We start from the raw sequence: 19,486 nt of genomic DNA, 5'->3' as shown, positions 1-19,486 counted from the left end.
ATTGTTTCTAACTAGTACCTAATACTTCAAGGCTAACAAGACAAAACCGCTCTCTAAGCACAAGTGTGAACTGTAGGAACCCCACAGGCAGTGCCCTGCACTGACAAATCCCACAATTTTGATACAGCTGCGTTTATTTACACCAATGGCAAAGTTTAAACTTGGGACTTCCCATTTAAATATCACACACAAAACTCTGATCCTTCATAATTTGAGCTGGAGGACTATGACTTAGCTACAAACAGCAGCAAGCCTCTACTACAGATCAACCATTACCCTTAAATGAGAGCCACAGTCACCTATGAGTCGGTAACACCACCACGCTAAAGTTTCCCAAATATTAATCATGATCTGTAAATGCTTCTTGACCTCACAGGTCACTGTCTTCTGAAAGTGGCTCCCAGGCACACTGTCTTCTGAAACTGTGACTATGATCTCAGCGTGATCTAAAAAACTCTTCCCCAGTTTAAAGTTCCACAGTTTCTACAGAGTATCAGTTTGCCTTGAACCCAACTTTTAAAATGGATGCCTTGATTTCCACAGGATCTTCTCCGCAGTGCTGAGAACCTCAGAACAGGACATGTAATTGTATGCATTAGCCAGTACAATACGAAGAACGCAACATTTCCAAGAGAGTAAATGCATTTAAGTACAAAGTAAAGATAACCCAGAGAACACACTTAATCTCTCATCAGATAAATACTATACAGTCAAAAACTAGTTCTGTCAATAGAGAAGGCCAAGACCCATATGCTAATTGAGAACCACGCAACAGCAGTGTAAGCAGGAATGCCTTTGGAGTCTGGCTAGAGACTGCCAAAGGGACTTTAAAACAGGTCTGGGTACAAGAAGAGAGCAGTCCCAAGGCATTTTAGCAGCAAACACTACCCAATTGGATACAACGTGAAAAACAGCAAAGCACTTACAGTGAGCACACCTGTGGAAATAAGTCTTTGTAGGAAGAGAATAAGCCTAAGTTAAAAAGCCTAAGGAGTCCTGGACAGACCTGATACCACAGTTTGGGACTACAGGTACTTTTACTTGTCATGTGACTTCCTTTCCTCACTCCACTTTTTTCACTACATCTCAGTTTGCTAAAGATTGCTTTGAAACTATCTTGAGCATTACCAGGATGAAAAAATTAATAAATATCTAGTTTCTAAGGGTAACGTTTAAAGGAAAAGTCTAACATTGAGCCCACTCAATCACAACCAAGGTCTTAATTTTTTTTTTTTTTTGGCTTATAATCATACTAATAATCAAATAAAAATAAATAATAGTAATAGTGACTATTGACTTGGGATTTTTAAGCTTTTGGCATTTTCTACTATGACATTATCATACCTCACCTCCCTGGTCTTCAGTTCTGGTTCCCAATCCCACCTGAAGTACCACGGAGCTCTTCCTCTCCCACACTTCCATCCATTAAATCCTACTCACTTACCCAACCTGCAAACCCAGCCTGCCAGTGCTCCAAAACTGTTTCCTGCCCCGTTCAGGTAACACTGTAGCACCCACAGCAATCAGTAAACCAAACAGTAAATACTAAGATGGCATTTGTGCCTATCAAATGCAAAGTAAACATGTAGGCATTCACTATGACAGTATGTTAGACCATTGAGTTTGTTCTGCCGATGACATGATTTATTTACTACTTAAGTTTTATTGAAGGGTTTGGAGCAGTACAAAACTTGTTTGGCTATCCCCTTCTTCATGCATGTAATAAGGCGTGCTGGAAGAGGAAAAAAAGTGATGCTTGCCCTTTCTCCTTTCTACATTACCATTGATTCCAAGCCCCGATTAATTTTCTGCTTTGAGCAATGCAGAGATCAGATTCCATTATCAAATACAGTAATAAAAATAATAAATAATACTAAAATATCTTCTGAGTGTTTCTCAAAGAGTGTGTCTGAAGGTCTAAAAGAATATTTAGGTTTCCTTGTAACAACAACAAAAGTAAAAAAAAAAGTTTGTGGATATTAGCATATGTCCACCCAGAGATGGACTGCAAACTAACACTGCATGAACTAGAAAATAATGAACTGATGACAAGTTTCTAGGTTAAGATCAAATGAGTCTTTGAAATGCCAAACAGGAGACCAGTACAGCACAACTTCCTACAATGGGCTAGACAACAAAAGAGACTTCTGAGTTGTCAGACATTACTGATAAGTAAATCCTCTGGAGTTGCAATAATTACAATCTCATTTGGGTATTAGAAGTCACTCTAATACCGTCAGTTAGAAAGGATACATGAGCAGACACAATTCTCAAGCTACAAGACCAGGGTACAATCTGACCAAGGAATCACTGCAAGACTTCTTTTTATAGATACAACGCTTTTGTACTCATGCTCTTCCCATCCCTTAAGCAGTATAAACGTAGCCTGTCTTACGTCTTCAAAATTCTCAGATGATAATTTTTTTCCCCTCTATTGTGTTATTGTATTGTAATGTATTACAATATATTCCCTATATTGTATTATATATTGTATCCCTTTTAAAAATACACCCTGCTTTAAATAGGCAATTTACAAATTTGCTGATCACTTAATTTTGCAGTTTGAGAAGAATGTAGCTTTTCCAACTTTTAATGAAAAATGAGAATGAAGATAAAATGTTTTTGGAGCTTGATAGTCTTTAGCAAAGCATACACAGAAATGCCACAAGGCATTACAGGAAGGGGTTTAACACGTAAAGCAAAAGAGAAGCTGAGAGATATATATCTGTATCTCCACACTATCCACACTAGATGACAGTCCAGTAAACAACTACTGGTAGGCTTAATAGCAGAAAACACTATACAGCACAACTGTGAGTAAAGGCAGACATGCAAACTAGGGGGGAGCATAAGAAATAAAATAGTGAAGTTGCAGATGAACTTCTATTGCATACTTGCACATGTGAAGCCTAGAGTCTGCTGAGACCAGCCAACAAGAAATCCAATTCAAAACCAGCAGCAAAAAAATCTTGCATGCAAGAAGTATGCAGAAGCACAAGAAGCACCTAATAAAGTCTATGTGCAAGTGCAACTCAGTATGTGCCAGGCAGGGACCAGAAAATGTAATATCTCTCCAGGACAGTTTCTACTGGGATTTCTGGAATAGCCAGAAGTTAAAGATAACCTGTCAGCAGAAACTACAGAAAGCTGGAGAAACAGCTCCTTCATCTGTTCTCATCTTTTGGAACCGTTTCCAAGCACAGAGAAGGTACAATGTCCATTCCATTTCACCAGCTAGAATGACTCTTAATATTTATAATTCAGACACCAATGTAATAAGTTACAGAAATCTGTTGTCAGAAGTGAGAAATATAATGAAACCTGAATGTCTGAAAGTGAAATTTAAGAAAAGTCTGAGGTTAAAATTAAGTTACACAAATGAAGGTATTTTAAAACATGCAGAGAAATTTGTGCTTGTATTTCAAGTGGCAAAATAATGGTTTTGACAAAATTAATTAAAGGCTACCTGACTTTGAAATTTTAGTACATGATTCTACTCTGTGAAGGATTATGTGTGGTAAACCAAATGCAGTCATGCAACACATGGATTGTTATACTCGCTGGCTGAACAGGTCCTTTAAGGATGCTGAATTCAACTCATCATAATAAAAATTCCACTGTTGATACAAAATATAGTTAATATTTCCCTACCAGGATGAATGACAAAAAATCAATTTATTAATGTATGTTGCAAATGCCATTTGTTTAAATGAAAAATAGCCTATTTTAACTGGAATACTTAAAAGAGTACTGTGTATAAGAACGTGCTGGTGTTCCGAACAGTTTCTCCACAAAGGTACAACGCACCAGCACCGATACACAGTTGTTTCTGCAAGTGCTGCTTTCCTTCTATGCAGCTCTGTGTTTACGTGGTCTCTTTTTTGTTTTTTGGTTTTTTCCCCCCCTCCCCCTGCCATTCCTAGATCAGCTTGCTGCAGCTCAGTTCTTCCAGGATGCGAGAAAAGAGACCCAGCTATACTTTATACCAACGTCCCAGAAGACCGGCTGGAAGCAGCAGGGGGAAGAAATTACTTTGTTTCTTCAATTCCTACCAGTTAAAGATACGTTCCCTTTTCAGTAGCTAAAGTTGGCTGAGCTCCCTTGTGCACTCTAAACTCCAACTTGAGAAACACTGCAGGAAAATTAAATACAATGCAAGAATGTGCAGGCTGTAAGACACGTAAGGCTTAAGCCTGTACCTTTCTCCTACTCCAGTAGCTAGACAATAATAACTAGCTAGTGGAATATGTCTGTGACTGTCACGAACAGTTAAACAACTGGCATTTTGTAACAAAAAAAGCACAGTTGAGAAGTCCTTTAGCAACTTTATTTGCCAATGCAAAAAAGCATTTTTTCTCCCCACTTAATATTACGGCATTTATTTTTTATATGCAATAGAACTGCAAAATCATAATTTCCTGCATCAAAATAGCAGAATTTGGCCTTACTAAAAGCATAAAATGACAGAAAATTCCTAAACATGGGACATCATCCATAGATTGAGATCTGTTGGAGTTCAAAATCCCCTACATCTAGGGTAATTCTGAAGCGTTAGATGAAATCTAAAGGGTTACAGATATTTCAAACCAAACTGTTTTGCACATTTCAGTCAAAAAGTAATTGCCTATTTCTAAAAAGAAAAAAATATTCTACTATATCCAAATGTTTTTAAGATGTAAATGCACTTGTCATCTTCCATGTAAGCAGGGTGCTGGTGCCCCAAATTAAACAAAAGAAGAAAAGTTAGGGTTGACAAGTATGTCGCTGTGCAACTACAAATTAAATATGCCTTTTGATATTTCATTTTTAACTGTTGAGTACCTTTTCATCAGGCTATTGCCATTAGAAGTTTTGTATTACATTTTTAAAATAGACAATCAACAGATAAGAGATGTGACAAGTATATAAAATCTGATTTAGCAGATTTGACGCACTTAATCTTTTACTGTAAGAGTGGCATTTGATATATTTGAAATGTTTCAGACAATGCTCCCTAAACATGCCAAATAAGAATAAATGCAGATTTAACCGTACTATATTCAATTTATGCCAAGTACAGAATGAATATCTGAAAAACAATCAACTTTCAGTTGAAAGTGCAAAATCACCTGAAACGTTCAATGCATGTGAAATTTTAAATACTATGAAAAAAACCCCAAACAACCCACCAATCATCCAATATCTGACTCCACCAGTGAAACACAGAAGATGCATATTGTAAAAAGATTTTTAGACTAGCCTCTGCAACTCCATATGCTGTGAACTTCGAGTAAATGGCTAGACTGCAAAGCAGCCAGCTTTTCAAATTAATTAATGAAGAGAGCACCACCGGAATTCCTCAGAAAAATAAATGAACACTCACTTTTTGTGTGGTAAACAAAGCCACACTGACAACTACTACATAAATTTGAGACTATAGTAAGAGTAATGCAACCACCTTGTTCACCCTCCAAAACACTATAGGCTTGGAATCCAGAGAAGATCACAGAGCCAATTTTGTCAGGTGACTGAGACAAAAATACATGCATTTAAAACAGAATTTTTGAAAAACAACAAAACACTCAACTACCAAACGAGAGCGATGAAAAAACAAAATGAACAAACCTTGTGTGCTGAACTAGCAGACTGACAACTATACACAAAAAAAATTCTAAAAACATACTCGGCAACTTATTAACATTATGTTTCACATTATTCCTTTCATCTCTTAATTCTGTTAATACTGTAGATTAAATTAGAACAACATTTCAAACAAGAAAAGAGAACCAAACTACATTTCATCATTGCTGCATGTTAAAATTGAAGTCTTTGTTGTAAAGACTCAGAAGTCGACACAAATTAAAGTGAAAATTTAAATGAAAGTTATTTATTAACAATAAATCTAATTAAGTTAAAAATACTGCCTTCCAACACCAGCAGTCACACCTTAGATCAAAATAAAGGGGAAAATATATAATTACATTGTGCACAAGTTCCTTCTGACATTCAGAACTTTCATATTGAAAAGAGCATGTATTTTTAAAAACTAAACAATAAAAGTTTTAGCACATAGGCTAAATTAAAATTTGCCCCATGCAAACAATTTGCCCTTCCTTAGATTTAAAACTGTAACAAAAACCATATGTATAAGTATATATCTGATAATTACAGGACAATTGCTTAAGTGAGCAAGGCATATATTCCAACTGAAACACTGTATGAAACTTTAATATTACATTATTTTTCAAAGCTTGCTCAAAAGGCAGACTTCTTAATTTCATTCTAATTTCTTCTTCAGAACTGTTCATTTATTCTTCTATTTCCTTTCTATTTCCACAATGATTTATATGGTGCAAGGAAGTACTGTCCCCAGTACTTACAGACTGATGACTGCGAAGCAGCCAATGAAATAGATCAAGGGTTTTGGATAAGATTTTTCTGAATATTCTATACATTACAAGACCTTAAGTAGTCAAATTAAACACGAATGTTCAAACTGACAGAAGTCAAAGAAGGCATTTTAAAGATAAAGATAAAAATACTTAAGTGAGTTATTAACATGATATAGAAAGCTCTGCAGACAGAATCCTGTCGACAGTTTTCACCCCTCCCAGATTATGCTTTATTCACTTCTCAATACCTGTAACAGCTGAGGATAGATCTTTGCCTGTAATGGCTCAACTTAATACAAAACCCAGTTTTATCTCTAAAACAGCCTCCATTTCATGAAGCAAGTCAAGTGTACCCGTATGGGGAAAAAAAATAATTAAAGATTGGATAATACCTGATTGTCTTTGTGTAGTTTTTTTTCTGTACATAATTTTTACTGACATTGAAAAGAAAGCAAATACAAAACTAGAATGGAAACCAGAAAATTCTCTTACTGCATTGGTCCATATGGCTCAAGAACAGAATTGGCAATACATACATGTAACTTCTGTACAGTAGATTTATACAGATTCGAGTAATTTGGCTGATGTTGTAGGCCTTGACTTTTGTAACCTTGATTCTAAAAAAGAAACAACATTGATGGCATTGGCAAGGCAAAACATTTAGGCCATTGTTGTGTATTTCAGTGGTACTGCCTTTATATAACATGTAGCATTGCCTGTAATGTTACTATAAGCATATAGGCATACATACGTAATTTCTGTCAGCTTTGCAAGGAAAGTGATCAGTAACGTTAATAGGCTTTCATCCCTAGAGGACAGAAGTGCAAGATTGAGGGGACTTCTTCAATTACACTGCAGCTTTCGGTAAGCTCACTGATCTAGTGAGTATCAGACCTCTCTGCCCCTTTACTTGCACTTCAAGTCTGTCTTTTTATATAATCCCTTGCAATTCATTCCATGTTAATTCTATTTCTAATTCCTACTCTAATTTATGTTTCTGTCTTGCTCATCCAGTCCTGGTTTCCTACTTTGTTCCACCTTCATTCCTTGCTTGATACCAGTCTTCACAACACAAGGTTTTAATTCCAGTCTGCTCCCTCCCTTGCAGTTACCTTATGTTCTACCAGCATTGGTATCCTCCCCATGAACAATCCCACCTACCCCATCTTCCTGATAGCCCAGATAAGGCGTTTTCTGCATTTATTCAGGCTTCCAGCTTCTTCATTCTGCTCGGTAACAGCAGGGGGAGCATCAAGAAAGGAATACTTGCTAGTGCTTGGCCAGTACAATTGTTGAAAATCTCAAAGCTCTGGGCTGCACTAGCAACACGGGAAATTCATCATCAGAAAATTCTTAACGTTATTCCTAACCAATTCTCGAGTATTTTCACACTCACATTTTTCCAAAATGTGCTTTGTAAAAGATACATCCGTGGCATCAACATGCCCCAACTCTGGTAAAATTTTCAATTGCCAGTTGGAACATTTGAAAGTTTCAAACTGCATCAGGGAAATTATTTGCCTTTACCTTATTTTTTAAACATGGGAAAATTAATGTCTTTGCCCTCTTTCCTTGCAAAAGCCCCACTGTTCTTGTATGAATTTGCTTTTTTACTACAACTAGTACTATTTGAAAGCTAATGCAGAAACACCATATAAAAAAGGCAGGCCAAACTACTACGTCTTGGCTATCAGGCACAGTTGTATCCACTATGGAACACAGAGTAACATTATTTATACAACACTACACATCACTGACAGTACCACTCAGGAAAACAACACAGAGGCCTAAATGTTTTGCCTTTCCAACATCATCAACTGTTTTCTTTTTTAAAATTAAGGCTACAAAAGTCAAGATCTAAACCAGGCAAATGACTCAAATCAGAGCTTTAAATGTTGCATTCCAAGATAAGTGAAAAACAGATAATACCTTCTACTATACAAGTCATTTTTTTTCCCCCTCAACAAATCAATGACTATCTTTAACAAATGTATGTGACCTGTGTTTTTGACTCAGCGTGACCCACTCCCAGTCATGTGTATGCTGTTTTAGTTTAATACAGTAGATACTTTTCAGGTTGTACTTCGAGAGAAACTGTTAAGTACAGCTTTGTTTGTTCTGGGTTTTTCTAAAAGGAAAATGAAAAAACAGTATGTCTACAGCAGTACTAACTGCATCTTTTAGATTACGTTGTGTGTATTTCCTCAGCTATAATCTTGTTATACAATGTTGTTTGTGAAAACTAGTTTATTGGGAAAAATAAATTTTATGCCTGCTGGGCGATTATATTTTATTGTTATTATTTTTTTGATTGAATACTGGAAAAAGTGAGATTCTCATACGCCCCATGAAGACGTGGGGGCTTTTCCCCGCCCAGTCCTTTTCAATAATGAATTTCATCTACCTCCTCCAAGAGGGAGGCTTTACCAGTCACCTACTAATTTTATCTTCAGAGCATCAAATATTTTCAGGGTCAACTAACCACGGCTATAACCAGACAAACTGAAGGTACTCAAAAGTTACTCTTTGTCCTGGTTTTGGTTGGGACTGTTTATTTTCTTCCTAGTAGCTGGTATAGTACTGCATTTTGGATTTAACATGAGAACAATGTTGATAACACACTGATGTTTTAGTTGTTGCTGAGCAGTGCTTACAGTAAGTTGAGGGCTTTTCAGCTTCCCATGCTGCCCTGCCAGTGTGGAGGCTGGTGGGGGCACAAGAAACTGGGAGGGGACACAGCCAGGACAGCTGACCCCAACTGGTCAAAGGGATATTCTACACCATAAGATGTCATGCTCAGCATATAAACTAGGTGGAAAGCTGGCTGGGTGAGCTGCTGCTCAGGAACAGGTTGGCCATCAGTTGGTCAGTGGTGAGCAATTGTTTTTCATTTGCATTACTTATTTTATTTCTGTCTCTTTTATTATTTTCCTTTTCATTACAACTTATTATTGTAATTATTTTAATTATCAAACTCTTACCTCAACCCACGAGTTTTCTCACTTTTATCCTTCCAATTCTCTCCCCCATCCCACCAGGAGAGTGGCAGGTGGTGAGAGTGAGCAAGTGGTTGTGTGATGCTTAATTGCCAGCTGGGGTTAAACCACAACACTTTTTATACCAATAGCCAGCAAGGTACATTTGACAGAATTTATCCATCAGAAAGATTATTCATCAAGGTGGAGAAGCACTGAAGAGGTGACTATATGTTCCTTCTTAACATGTCTAGCTTGAGGATTAACAAAGAACACCCCAAATGAAACAAAACCAAACAACTTTTTTATTACTTCAAATTGCACCTCTTAGCCAACACTATAATTATGTAAGCCTGAAGAAGAGCCTCTAATATCCACCACATTAATTTTGACTTTTTCCAAGTTGCAGAAAAAGTACACAAGACCAGCAATAAACTGGACAACAAGCAGGCTAAGGCATACCTCTAATAAAAATTCAATATTCCCTTTAAATGCAAAAAATACTACGGAATAATCCTAAAGGCAATGTAGGTCTAGTAAGTAGATTCCAATTCACTAGATCAAGAAATGAGCATATAAAAAGCTGATACAACTTCTTCCTCTTTGTATTTGTTAGCTGGTGGGAATGTAAACACGCCAAGCAAAACCATACTTCAAACATGATGAGAAGTTATATATTATTCAGATACAAATTTAAATGTGCAAGATTAAAATCTAAGTTGTTTCCGCTATAAACTGTATATTCTGAGCACAAAAGTAATAACAAGAAATAGAAGAGACGCTTTTCTCAAGGGTAATAAACTCTTAAGATCTTTCTGTTTTTAAGGCCCAGGGAGCCAGCACTGCAGCTCCTGATTCACAGATCACAAACTTGCTTCTTGTAATTACCCCCATCAAATTTTGAAGTACCACAAAATTTCTAAGCTTGCCATATACAACTCTATGAAACAAACAAACAAAACAAGTACAAATTCTCCTGTCAATCATTGATTTGTCAAAAATGAATATAATATCATCTTCAAAATGCCATGTACTGTATTACTGCAATTAATTTCTACTTGGTATTAACCAGGCATTCATGTGATAAGTGATTTAGATTTATTAGTTTTAGATCTGACAAATTAGATGTTCAACGGACATAAATGTTAAGATGTGCACAGTATTCACTACTTAAAGGCAGACTCAGTTATTGTATGCTTCCTTAAAACAGAGGCTCTTAAAGCACCTAAATAATGACTAACATCTCAGACATTATAAATACCTCGAAACTGCCCTTTTTTTGCGGTTTAACATTCGTTGCTGAACTACTGTTATAGTCTGCATTTTCTCATAATTTTATCTTTTCAGAACTGTAATTACATCCATTACAAAAGTAGCCAGATTCTCCGGAAAAAGTCCCAAACAATCTCAATGAATTTCATACAAAAACAGCAAAAGATGTCTTTTATAATTCTTTCTATTATGTTTAAGCAATGAAGCAAAATAATCACAAAAAACAAGTATTAAAGAGATTATCAATGATAAAAGCTGCTTTAATCATTTGGGGGCATTTGGAAAATTATTTAGGAATTAAGTAAAGTCTGTGAGAAAGAACTTATAATAAGAACTTGTCAAAAGTTAAACACTCAGACCAGAAAAAAGTTTTTAATTGTACAGTATATTTTAGCTCCTATCAATCACTGTTAAAATAACTTCAGAGTTTAATAAGCAGATATTTACCTGCTGGAACAAGACAATCTTTCCAATCAAAATATCCTGCATAAATGCCAGGTTCCAATGACCCAACTATCGGATCTGCCTTGAATTCAATGTACATTTCAAACAGTCTTTGATCCAGCTCTTTCAAGGATTCCATACTAACCTGAAGAACAAAACAAACAAAAAAAAAAAAGGAAGAAAAAGAACATAACAGTCATTAGCTACAAGAATTGAATCACATACCCCCCAAAATTATCTCATGCCTTCTTTAACTTTCAGTAAAGAGTAGCAATTCAGTTCATAACTACTTATATAAAAACCTAGGAACTTCCATATTACCTGTGCATCCTACTCAGTATAATTTTTTTTTTTCTGATTGTGCTCAGCAACAGACATTTTGGGGAAAAGTCCAGGGAATGCCAAAGCAGGCAGATCACTTCACAGTTATCTAATGGCATGATTTTTTTTTTCCAGTGCATGTCAGGAGGTCTTGTAAGGTAAAACAACTGAACATTGTCAATGCTTTAAAATATGCCCATAATAATTTCCATCCTGAAACATTAAGATTCTCATATAATACTTAACATCTACCAATTGTAATATTACAATTTCTCACTATCTGCTCTATATTTGAAAAATACACAGATTTATTTAGGAGTCTCTGCCTTCTGAAACTGTACACATGCACTTCTCCACCCTACTTCAAGGCACTTCTGTACAACAATAAGCTGCAGCTCACCAACATCTGCAGAATTTTTCTCTTTAACAGCTCTCTATGCAATTTTCAGTAATTCACACAACTTAACCACACTGAAAACTAAAGGGATATGCCCAGTTTGTTCATTGTATCTGAACAACTATGTTTGATACAAGACCTTTTAATAAACGTATGTACCCCCTGTATATCGTAAAACGTGAAAGCAGAAAGTCAGTATCTTAGGATAGTGATGGATGCCAAATGCAAATAAAATACGCTGAGAAACATCACGTTACTTCTACTTAAATGTATTTATGTTTAGGAGTAAAAGCTTAAGAAATAGCAAAGCAAATTTTAAATTTGTCACAAGAGGACCTATATTCCAAAGATAGGATTTTCATGAGGCCCTGAGAATTTGGTCCCAGGAGATGATGAAGGCTATTTTTTTCTTCATCCTTCCCTTCTACCTGACAGCCCGTTGACATTCAAGACTTGAAAAAGAACACCACACCAAAAAATGTACAGAATTCTCACTTCTTCCCTGCCTTACACGGGATCACAGAAACGTAAACCCAGAATGGGTTTCAAGACATTTTTCACTTCAATTTCTTATGATTAGGGAGAATAACTATCCTTAGATCATTCCTATTTAGGAAAAATAAGGTACTACTACTAGGAAAAACAAAGTACAAGATCCAGCTGGAAGTCCCTGCAAACATGGACCCATTCAAAGACTCTATGAAACAACCCTCACTCTGCAGTCATTCAATACAAAAGATCATCTGTACATTCAGTACAGGTTTTTTCTTCCATGCAAGTCCTCTTCAAGCTGTTTCAAGTTCAATGCACAATTAAGATAGTGGTGGGTAACCCTGTTTTTCAGCTGGTGGAAAGATTACAGGAAAGAACAATTCATCTGAATGCTATTGTGAGCCCAGGACCGGGGAGTGAGGCAGAGTAGAAATCTACAACAAGGTCCATTGTATATATCCATTTTCCTGACTCTCAGGTGGGGTAAATGCTCATAAAAATATAGAAATCTCTCATTAGTATCTTTCTGCTGTGAAATTCCCTGTAACTATAGTTTTCAATTTTTGTATTAAATCCCATTTTGAGCCTCTATCCTAGTAACCCCTCTGCTTTATCTAAGCATCAGGACTATGGAAACAATTTTATTCAGAAGCTTTATCAATAAGCTAGGATGAATGTTATGGGATACATAATTAATAAGCAGGGTTGGGGGGGGGAATTGACTGAACTGATGATAAAAAGTTGAATTAAAGAATCTCCACAGAAAAACACTTAAAAGAGTTACGTAGAAATTAAATGTAATTACTGGAGAGTACCATAAGTGTGTGCCAAGACAGCACGTGCTAAAGCAAAGTGTAAAGTTTGGCCTTTTTATGTAACTTCATATTTGGTACATTAAGAAGAAAATGGAAATAATAGCCAGCAGAATGTAAGGACATGGTTTTTTGTTACCATTTTATGATTTCTGTATTTCCAGAATATTAGGTAATAATGACGATCTCCCTGCCAACAAAGGCAACTTAAAAAAACCCCAATCAAACAACAGATAGTTTTCACCAACATACACTACAAAATTCACTTTAAAATTAGATTTATAAAAGCTAAAAGAATTTAATAATATAGTTTTGTTTAAGTCTTCTCAGATAAAAACTAATTTTTCAAATTTTTTGTTAATTCTTTATTGCAAATTTATCTAATAAACAGTTAAATAAATTAAGAAACATAGAGAAGTTTAGGTAACAGATCAAAAAACTGAAACAATCCATCAGTGACTCTAAACCTCTGCGAGCCTCTAGCTTCCCTTCAAATTAATGAAGTGTTCAAAAATTGCCCGCTTAAAAGGAATAATTATCCAAACTCTCCCAGCTAGCATTACCGATATAACTCTCATACATGCAGTCAGTGCTTTCAAAGGGTTAACGCAGATTTGAAATTAATCTGCAACTTACTTGAATTTTTTCATTTATAAACCTACCAGACTTTTAATGGCAATACTTTGTATTTAATGGCTGTACAGAGCACTGAATACATATGTAACAGATGTCTTATTTACTTATATTGACAACACTAACCATACCTAGCTCAACTCTCAGTTGTCTCAATAGCAAAGAATGGCAATATCCAGAGTAATTTTGCATACTGTACTAACCATACAAATTATATCAAACCCACTTAAATGCTATCCAACATTACTTCAGCCACAGCAATTCAAATAACATTGAGGCAGAATAGGACTAAAGATCTACTACACAGTAGCAGCACCAGTTGGAGTGAAATATTGTACCCTGTACTGGAAGAGATAACATGTTTACTTCCAACCAACAAATGTTTCTGGAAATAAACTAACTTTATGGTCCTAAGGATTAAGTCACAACGTTTCTCATAAAAAATGATTAATCTTTACAAAAAGGCAGGAAAATGAGACAGTTACTGCCACCCACTTTGACATTTTCGTTCTCCGAAAAAAAAAAAAAAACCACCAAAACACACAACACACAAAACCCAACAAAACCCAAAGCACAACAAAAACGCTGAACTAGTTTATGAACAACAGCTATCAGTAATGCAGACTGCCAGATGAAATAATTTATCAAGTATATTTCTGAGATAAGAATCTCTTTTATTTTCTGCATTAAGAAAACACAGTGACATTAAACAGTTTTACTAAGAAATCTGATAAGCTTTGCCATTGAACACACAAGTCCTAAACAAGAGGTCCTATTTTCTCTACCAGCTATTTAAGCCTTATAGGAACACATACAACCATATCATTGTTGTTGTTATTGTGTCCAACTAATGCTTGGAGTCCCACTCATTTGTGGAAAGCTCAGCCAAGAGCCCTTCTGGCCATTTGAACACTTGCACTTAATTTCCACAGGAAGTAAAATAAACAAGAATTGTTTCCTTCAAGCAATGATACTTCATTCTAGTGCTCTCACTTACTTGAGTTATTTTTTCAACACCCTGAAAGCCATGTTTCTCAAAATGTTCAGCTATATTTAGGAAGGTATGACGTTCCAGATAACGGCAGTTACTGAGTGCAATTAAAAGCCTCTGTTCCTAAAAATTTGTTTTAAGAGAAGAAAGAGCATACAGTTAGAAAAAAGAAGTATCAGCATGACCAATACCATAAATGTATATTATTTTATTGATTCTGTGCCTGATAAACATGCTGATAAATAAAGCGTAGCTTACAAATGTTTTTGTCAATAGAAAACCAAGAACTGAGTGAGTATCAGCTATGATGATTGAACATGTAGTGTGAACACGTAGGATCTGGAGCATTCACTGGAACAGCTGTGACTAATACAGAAACATGGTTAAGACTCCTTTAAAAAAATTAGGTTTGGACAGCTTTCCAGGAAGCTGTTTCTGGCTTTTACTTTGTTTCAAGAAATACGCTAAGAATTATGACCATCATAAAATTAACTAAATATCATCTTCACTTGCACATGAAGCTGGCTAACACAAGGGAAGCAAAACAGGTACTGAATGAATGCACTCACCCATTCTAAAATATCAGAAGATTCAGAAGTACATGATGTAATTTCAGCTGTTAATTTGTAAAAAAATTAGGTGGCTATCTGTTCTTCAATGATTTTTTTAAAATGACAAGAATGGTGCAACAAGGTATAGTTTCCAAACAGATTAAGAACCAAACAAGACAGAACTACTATTTAAATAGGTCTGGCCTTCCCTCCTTCCCTCTCCTTCTCCCAATGGCAAAACATTTTTTAACCTCTGATGGAAATACAAAATCAACACCAAACATTTTGAAAACAAAAGTATGTGGCACTGAAGTAATCATAGTAGGACTTATCTGATTAAGAATGGTGTTGGGTTTCAGACCCAAAAGAACTTCTGACAGTTTCATATTCCAGTAACATGATGACTCGTATTGAGATGTGCAGTTGCCTACTAGTTTAAATTATAATCATTTGGTATACAGACTATTCAAAAATTAAGAATTTTAAAAATACAGCGATAAATCTTACTCTTGTCACTTGCTTTCTCTGTTCTTATTAATCAGGAAAGAGAAGATTTACAGAAAAAAATTCATATGATACCATGGAAACTAAACTGTTTAAAATTATTGATTTATTTTTATTTAAACACTCATACCTATGACATATGGGAGATTGTCACGGCCACAAAAAGCTACTTTGTCAACATTTAATATTTAAATCTATGCATTGCAAAAAACCCCACACGATATAAAGAACTAATTATTATAGTCTGCAATTCAGAAACTTGGCCTGATTTGGCAATCTGGGATGCTTTATTATAGCAGGAATGTTTATTGCTCTTGTAAACGAGGCAACACTGGGCTTCTGACAACATTTAAAACCTGTGCTAAGGAATATTAACTTCACAAAAGGTTCTCACTAGGTTTCTTGCACGGAACAATTACATTTTTTCATCAGGCACCAGACTACAAGAGAATTAACCAAAGTCAAAATGCCAAAAATATTAAAAAACTTTTTTTATTTCCTAAAAACCAAACCCAAATCCAAACAAATAATCAAAATTTACTCTTATTAAAGTAATTTCAGATACGTTACTGAGTATCTGTATCTTCAAGGGTTTTTAAAAAGCAACTAATAATCAGATCAGTTCTTATAATTTAATACAAGGTGATAAATCAAAAGTCAAATCCTCAGCTGTCTTAGCATCAGTGCTATTTCTGTTGATTTCAATGATGCCATTTTAGTTTCTGAGAAGGATTTGGTTTCAAAAAATGTCTTTACTAGTTAGCTTAAGATGGTACACTAAGGTATCATAAACAAACAGTGTTTTTAAGAAGAGTCTTATATCCTTGTATTTTCTTATGCTTATATACATATGTACCTAGGGAATGTCTCTAGAATACAGAATTGCTCTCTAAAAAAGGAAAACAAAACCCAAACAATAATAAAAAAGGACTGCATTCTTGTAACTTTCAAAAATACTAAGTTTCACATCAGCTTTTAGAAAGAGAAGCCAAACTTACTGAAGAAAGACTTGAGTCTTCATGAATGCTTCCAAACAAATCTGGAGATGAAACGTCAACTGAAAGGCTAGGAAAATTGTTTAAAAAGTGAGTAGTATAGTGCTTTTGATTATCTGATTCACAGTGGATTCAAATGAACAGTTGGAACAGAAGACAAGAATCTTGTTTCAAGCCCCCTCACATCAGATAAAGCAGCAGGCCAATTTTCTCAGTTTTTCTAAGATGTCCACAAAGCTTGCAGGAACTCTGTGAACAGACAGTACTAGTCTTGCTACAGACCTTTCCTTCTTAAAGCATTTCAATTTTCTATGATTTCTCTGGTTTGCCACGTCTTCTGTTCTGGTTTTATGCCTATCCAGCCAAAGTCATCCAAATCGTAAAGAAAAAGTGGCATTAGGAACACAGCTAATTTGCCTTTTCTAATGCATATTGCAGGTACCAATATTTGCCAAGCCTCTGGGTTTTCACAAAGAATTCTTGTAAACTTGGGCTATTCTGACTTGTTTTGGTCTCTGAAGTAAATGGCTCATAAGCAGTTATCAAACAAAAACTTTCAAGAATTTAGCAGAAATACCAATAGAACCAGCCAAAATAAAAGGGAAGAAAAAACAGCAGAGGCTGTTTCTCCATGACTAGACATTACTTGGGGACAAGGACAACTCATTCTGTGTAAGATCATGTCAAAACCAACATACCCGCTTCTACAGCACAGAACTCCTGTCATTGAATAAAATGAAAAAAAAGTCATTATCTTGTACAACATCTATTATGTGATGTCACTCAATTGTTTGACATAAAAAGTATCTGCTCTTATTTCAAAGCATCACTAATCAGAGGCAAAAGTATTCACAAGAAATATGAAATACCAGATGGGATAAAACCACACCACCACTCAAATTTGAGACTTGCACTCACAATTTCAGGATACTACACCTAGGTCCTATTTATTTCACTTACTGTGCTGTATCTATGTCGCCATCAGGTTTGGTGCTCAGTTGTTCCAAACAGTCTATGAAGACCTAGGAAACAAAGCAAGATCTACATTTTCTGCCAGAACTAAAAAAAAAATAAAAAAAATATTCTTAAATTTACTTTTACTATAGTTAATAGAAGCAGAACAATCATCACCACCTTTCTTTGTCTTAACCTTACATAAATTCAGTAACATTTTAGTTACACTTTTTAAATGCATATTTTCAATTTATATGCATCACAGTTTACTTATAGTAAAAAACACAGGAGTTTTTAATCCTGCTAGAGTGAATTTCATCATGCATGTCTGAAATTATGCAGTGATAATCTGCTGATATGCAAAAAAGGCATTAATAGTCTTCAGGTGTTCAGTCTGAACAGTTGATCCCCAAGTAAACATCACAGAAGCATCACTACAATCCATTTTTTGCTTTGGCTTATGATTTCTTATTTGAAAAAACTATAAAAATGTTTCAAAAGCCTAAAGCATGCTATTATGTATATATTTTTATATCTTTTTTTTTAATATCAGACTTTGTTACAAAGAATATTGGTTTCTGATAAAAAAATTAAAGGCTAGATCTTCAGCTGATGAAAACCAGCACTGCTCCTTTTGCTGCAGTATATCGATGTTAGATGACGTCAGCTCAGCAAGCATCCCTCAACTGTCAGTAAAATCTTGAACAGTCACAATCAGTAAAATACTTGAATATGTCACCATCTGAGGATCTGATATCATTAGATTCAGCTAGTAAGTTCTATATACTTTTAAAGTCAAACATTTCTCAGTATCCCAGAGCGTATCAGAGGAGTAACAGAGTCATCAACTTAAGCTACCTTTTGGGAGGTGGGCAGGGTACAAAGCACACATTTTTGTTGATCACTTGCATTCACAATTTCATTCTTAAAAGCGTTTAAGGTACCTGCATGATCCCAATGCTCAACTGGCACACATCCTCCTGTGTTTTCTGCTGCTGGAAAACCTAAAGATGCAAGCATATTATTTTAGCAGAACAGTTTCACATGGCCTTATTCTCAAGGCAGGCCTGAGTAACCTATCCCTAAAGAGATGATGCAATTATAGGAATAGCTGCCGGGACACAGTGTTTTCTCATGGATCAATTTCAATTCTTCCCCGCTCTAAAAATAGGGAGAGAGAGAATACAAGTCCAAACAAACAGTTTGACAAGCATGAAGAGATAACATGCTGAAAAGGAAAGAAGTCCTAGCACCTAGTACATGTGATACGTATCTGTTGGCTAATTGAATTGCAGCAAAAGCTCCCAGGATATTCAAAGATCTTTGCACCCTAACAAGAAGGATTCACCATGCACTGAATATTCTTTTGAGTAATGTCCATTAAGAAACTAGACAAGCTAAGCATAAAAATTAAAATAAGGGAGGAGAGAGAGAAACAATACCCACATAGAGGGGCTCAAGGGACTTTGGAAAAGTATTAAACTCCCTTAGATCACTGAAATTTGAAAGAAAACATCAGTATCACAATCCATCAGGTCTTCAAGGTATTCAGTGGATGGGGACAATCAGGACTCCTGATTTAGAATAAAGTTTATATAAGTAAAAACCTGAATTTAAGTTCTTCAAGTAGTCTGGATGCAACATTAAGTGAAGAGTAGCTCCTAGGAATGGCCCCTCCCTTTCCCCCTCCATGTAAATAAAATAACATCTATTGCGATCTGAAAATTACAGTAGTAGCATTTTTTCCAATACAACAGCTTTAAAGATTTAAATA

At 35.5% G+C, this 19,486-nt stretch overlaps 1 protein-coding gene across 2 annotated transcripts in view; it reads right to left on the bottom strand.

The window, feature by feature from the left end:
- Positions 1–19,486, bottom strand: part of EXOC2 (exocyst complex component 2) — a 133,574-nt gene that overhangs the window by 26,910 nt on the left and 87,178 nt on the right. For both annotated transcript variants that reach the window (XM_037379398.1, XM_037379399.1), the window contains exons 19-23: positions 18,657–18,716; positions 17,719–17,780; positions 16,762–16,828; positions 14,715–14,831; positions 11,066–11,207 (exon numbers count right to left, since the gene is read on the bottom strand). In XM_037379398.1, the coding sequence (XP_037235295.1) occupies positions 11,066–11,207; positions 14,715–14,831; positions 16,762–16,828; positions 17,719–17,780; positions 18,657–18,716 (448 nt within the window). The remainder of the gene's footprint in view (positions 1–11,065; positions 11,208–14,714; positions 14,832–16,761; positions 16,829–17,718; positions 17,781–18,656; positions 18,717–19,486) is intronic.

Source organism: Falco rusticolus, chromosome 3 (assembly GCF_015220075.1).
Source record: "Falco rusticolus isolate bFalRus1 chromosome 3, bFalRus1.pri, whole genome shotgun sequence".
In the NCBI taxonomy this organism is placed as follows: Eukaryota; Metazoa; Chordata; class Aves; order Falconiformes; family Falconidae; genus Falco; species Falco rusticolus.
Note: the sequence above shows the minus strand (reverse complement) of the source record. Positions and strands in the feature narration are given on the sequence as shown.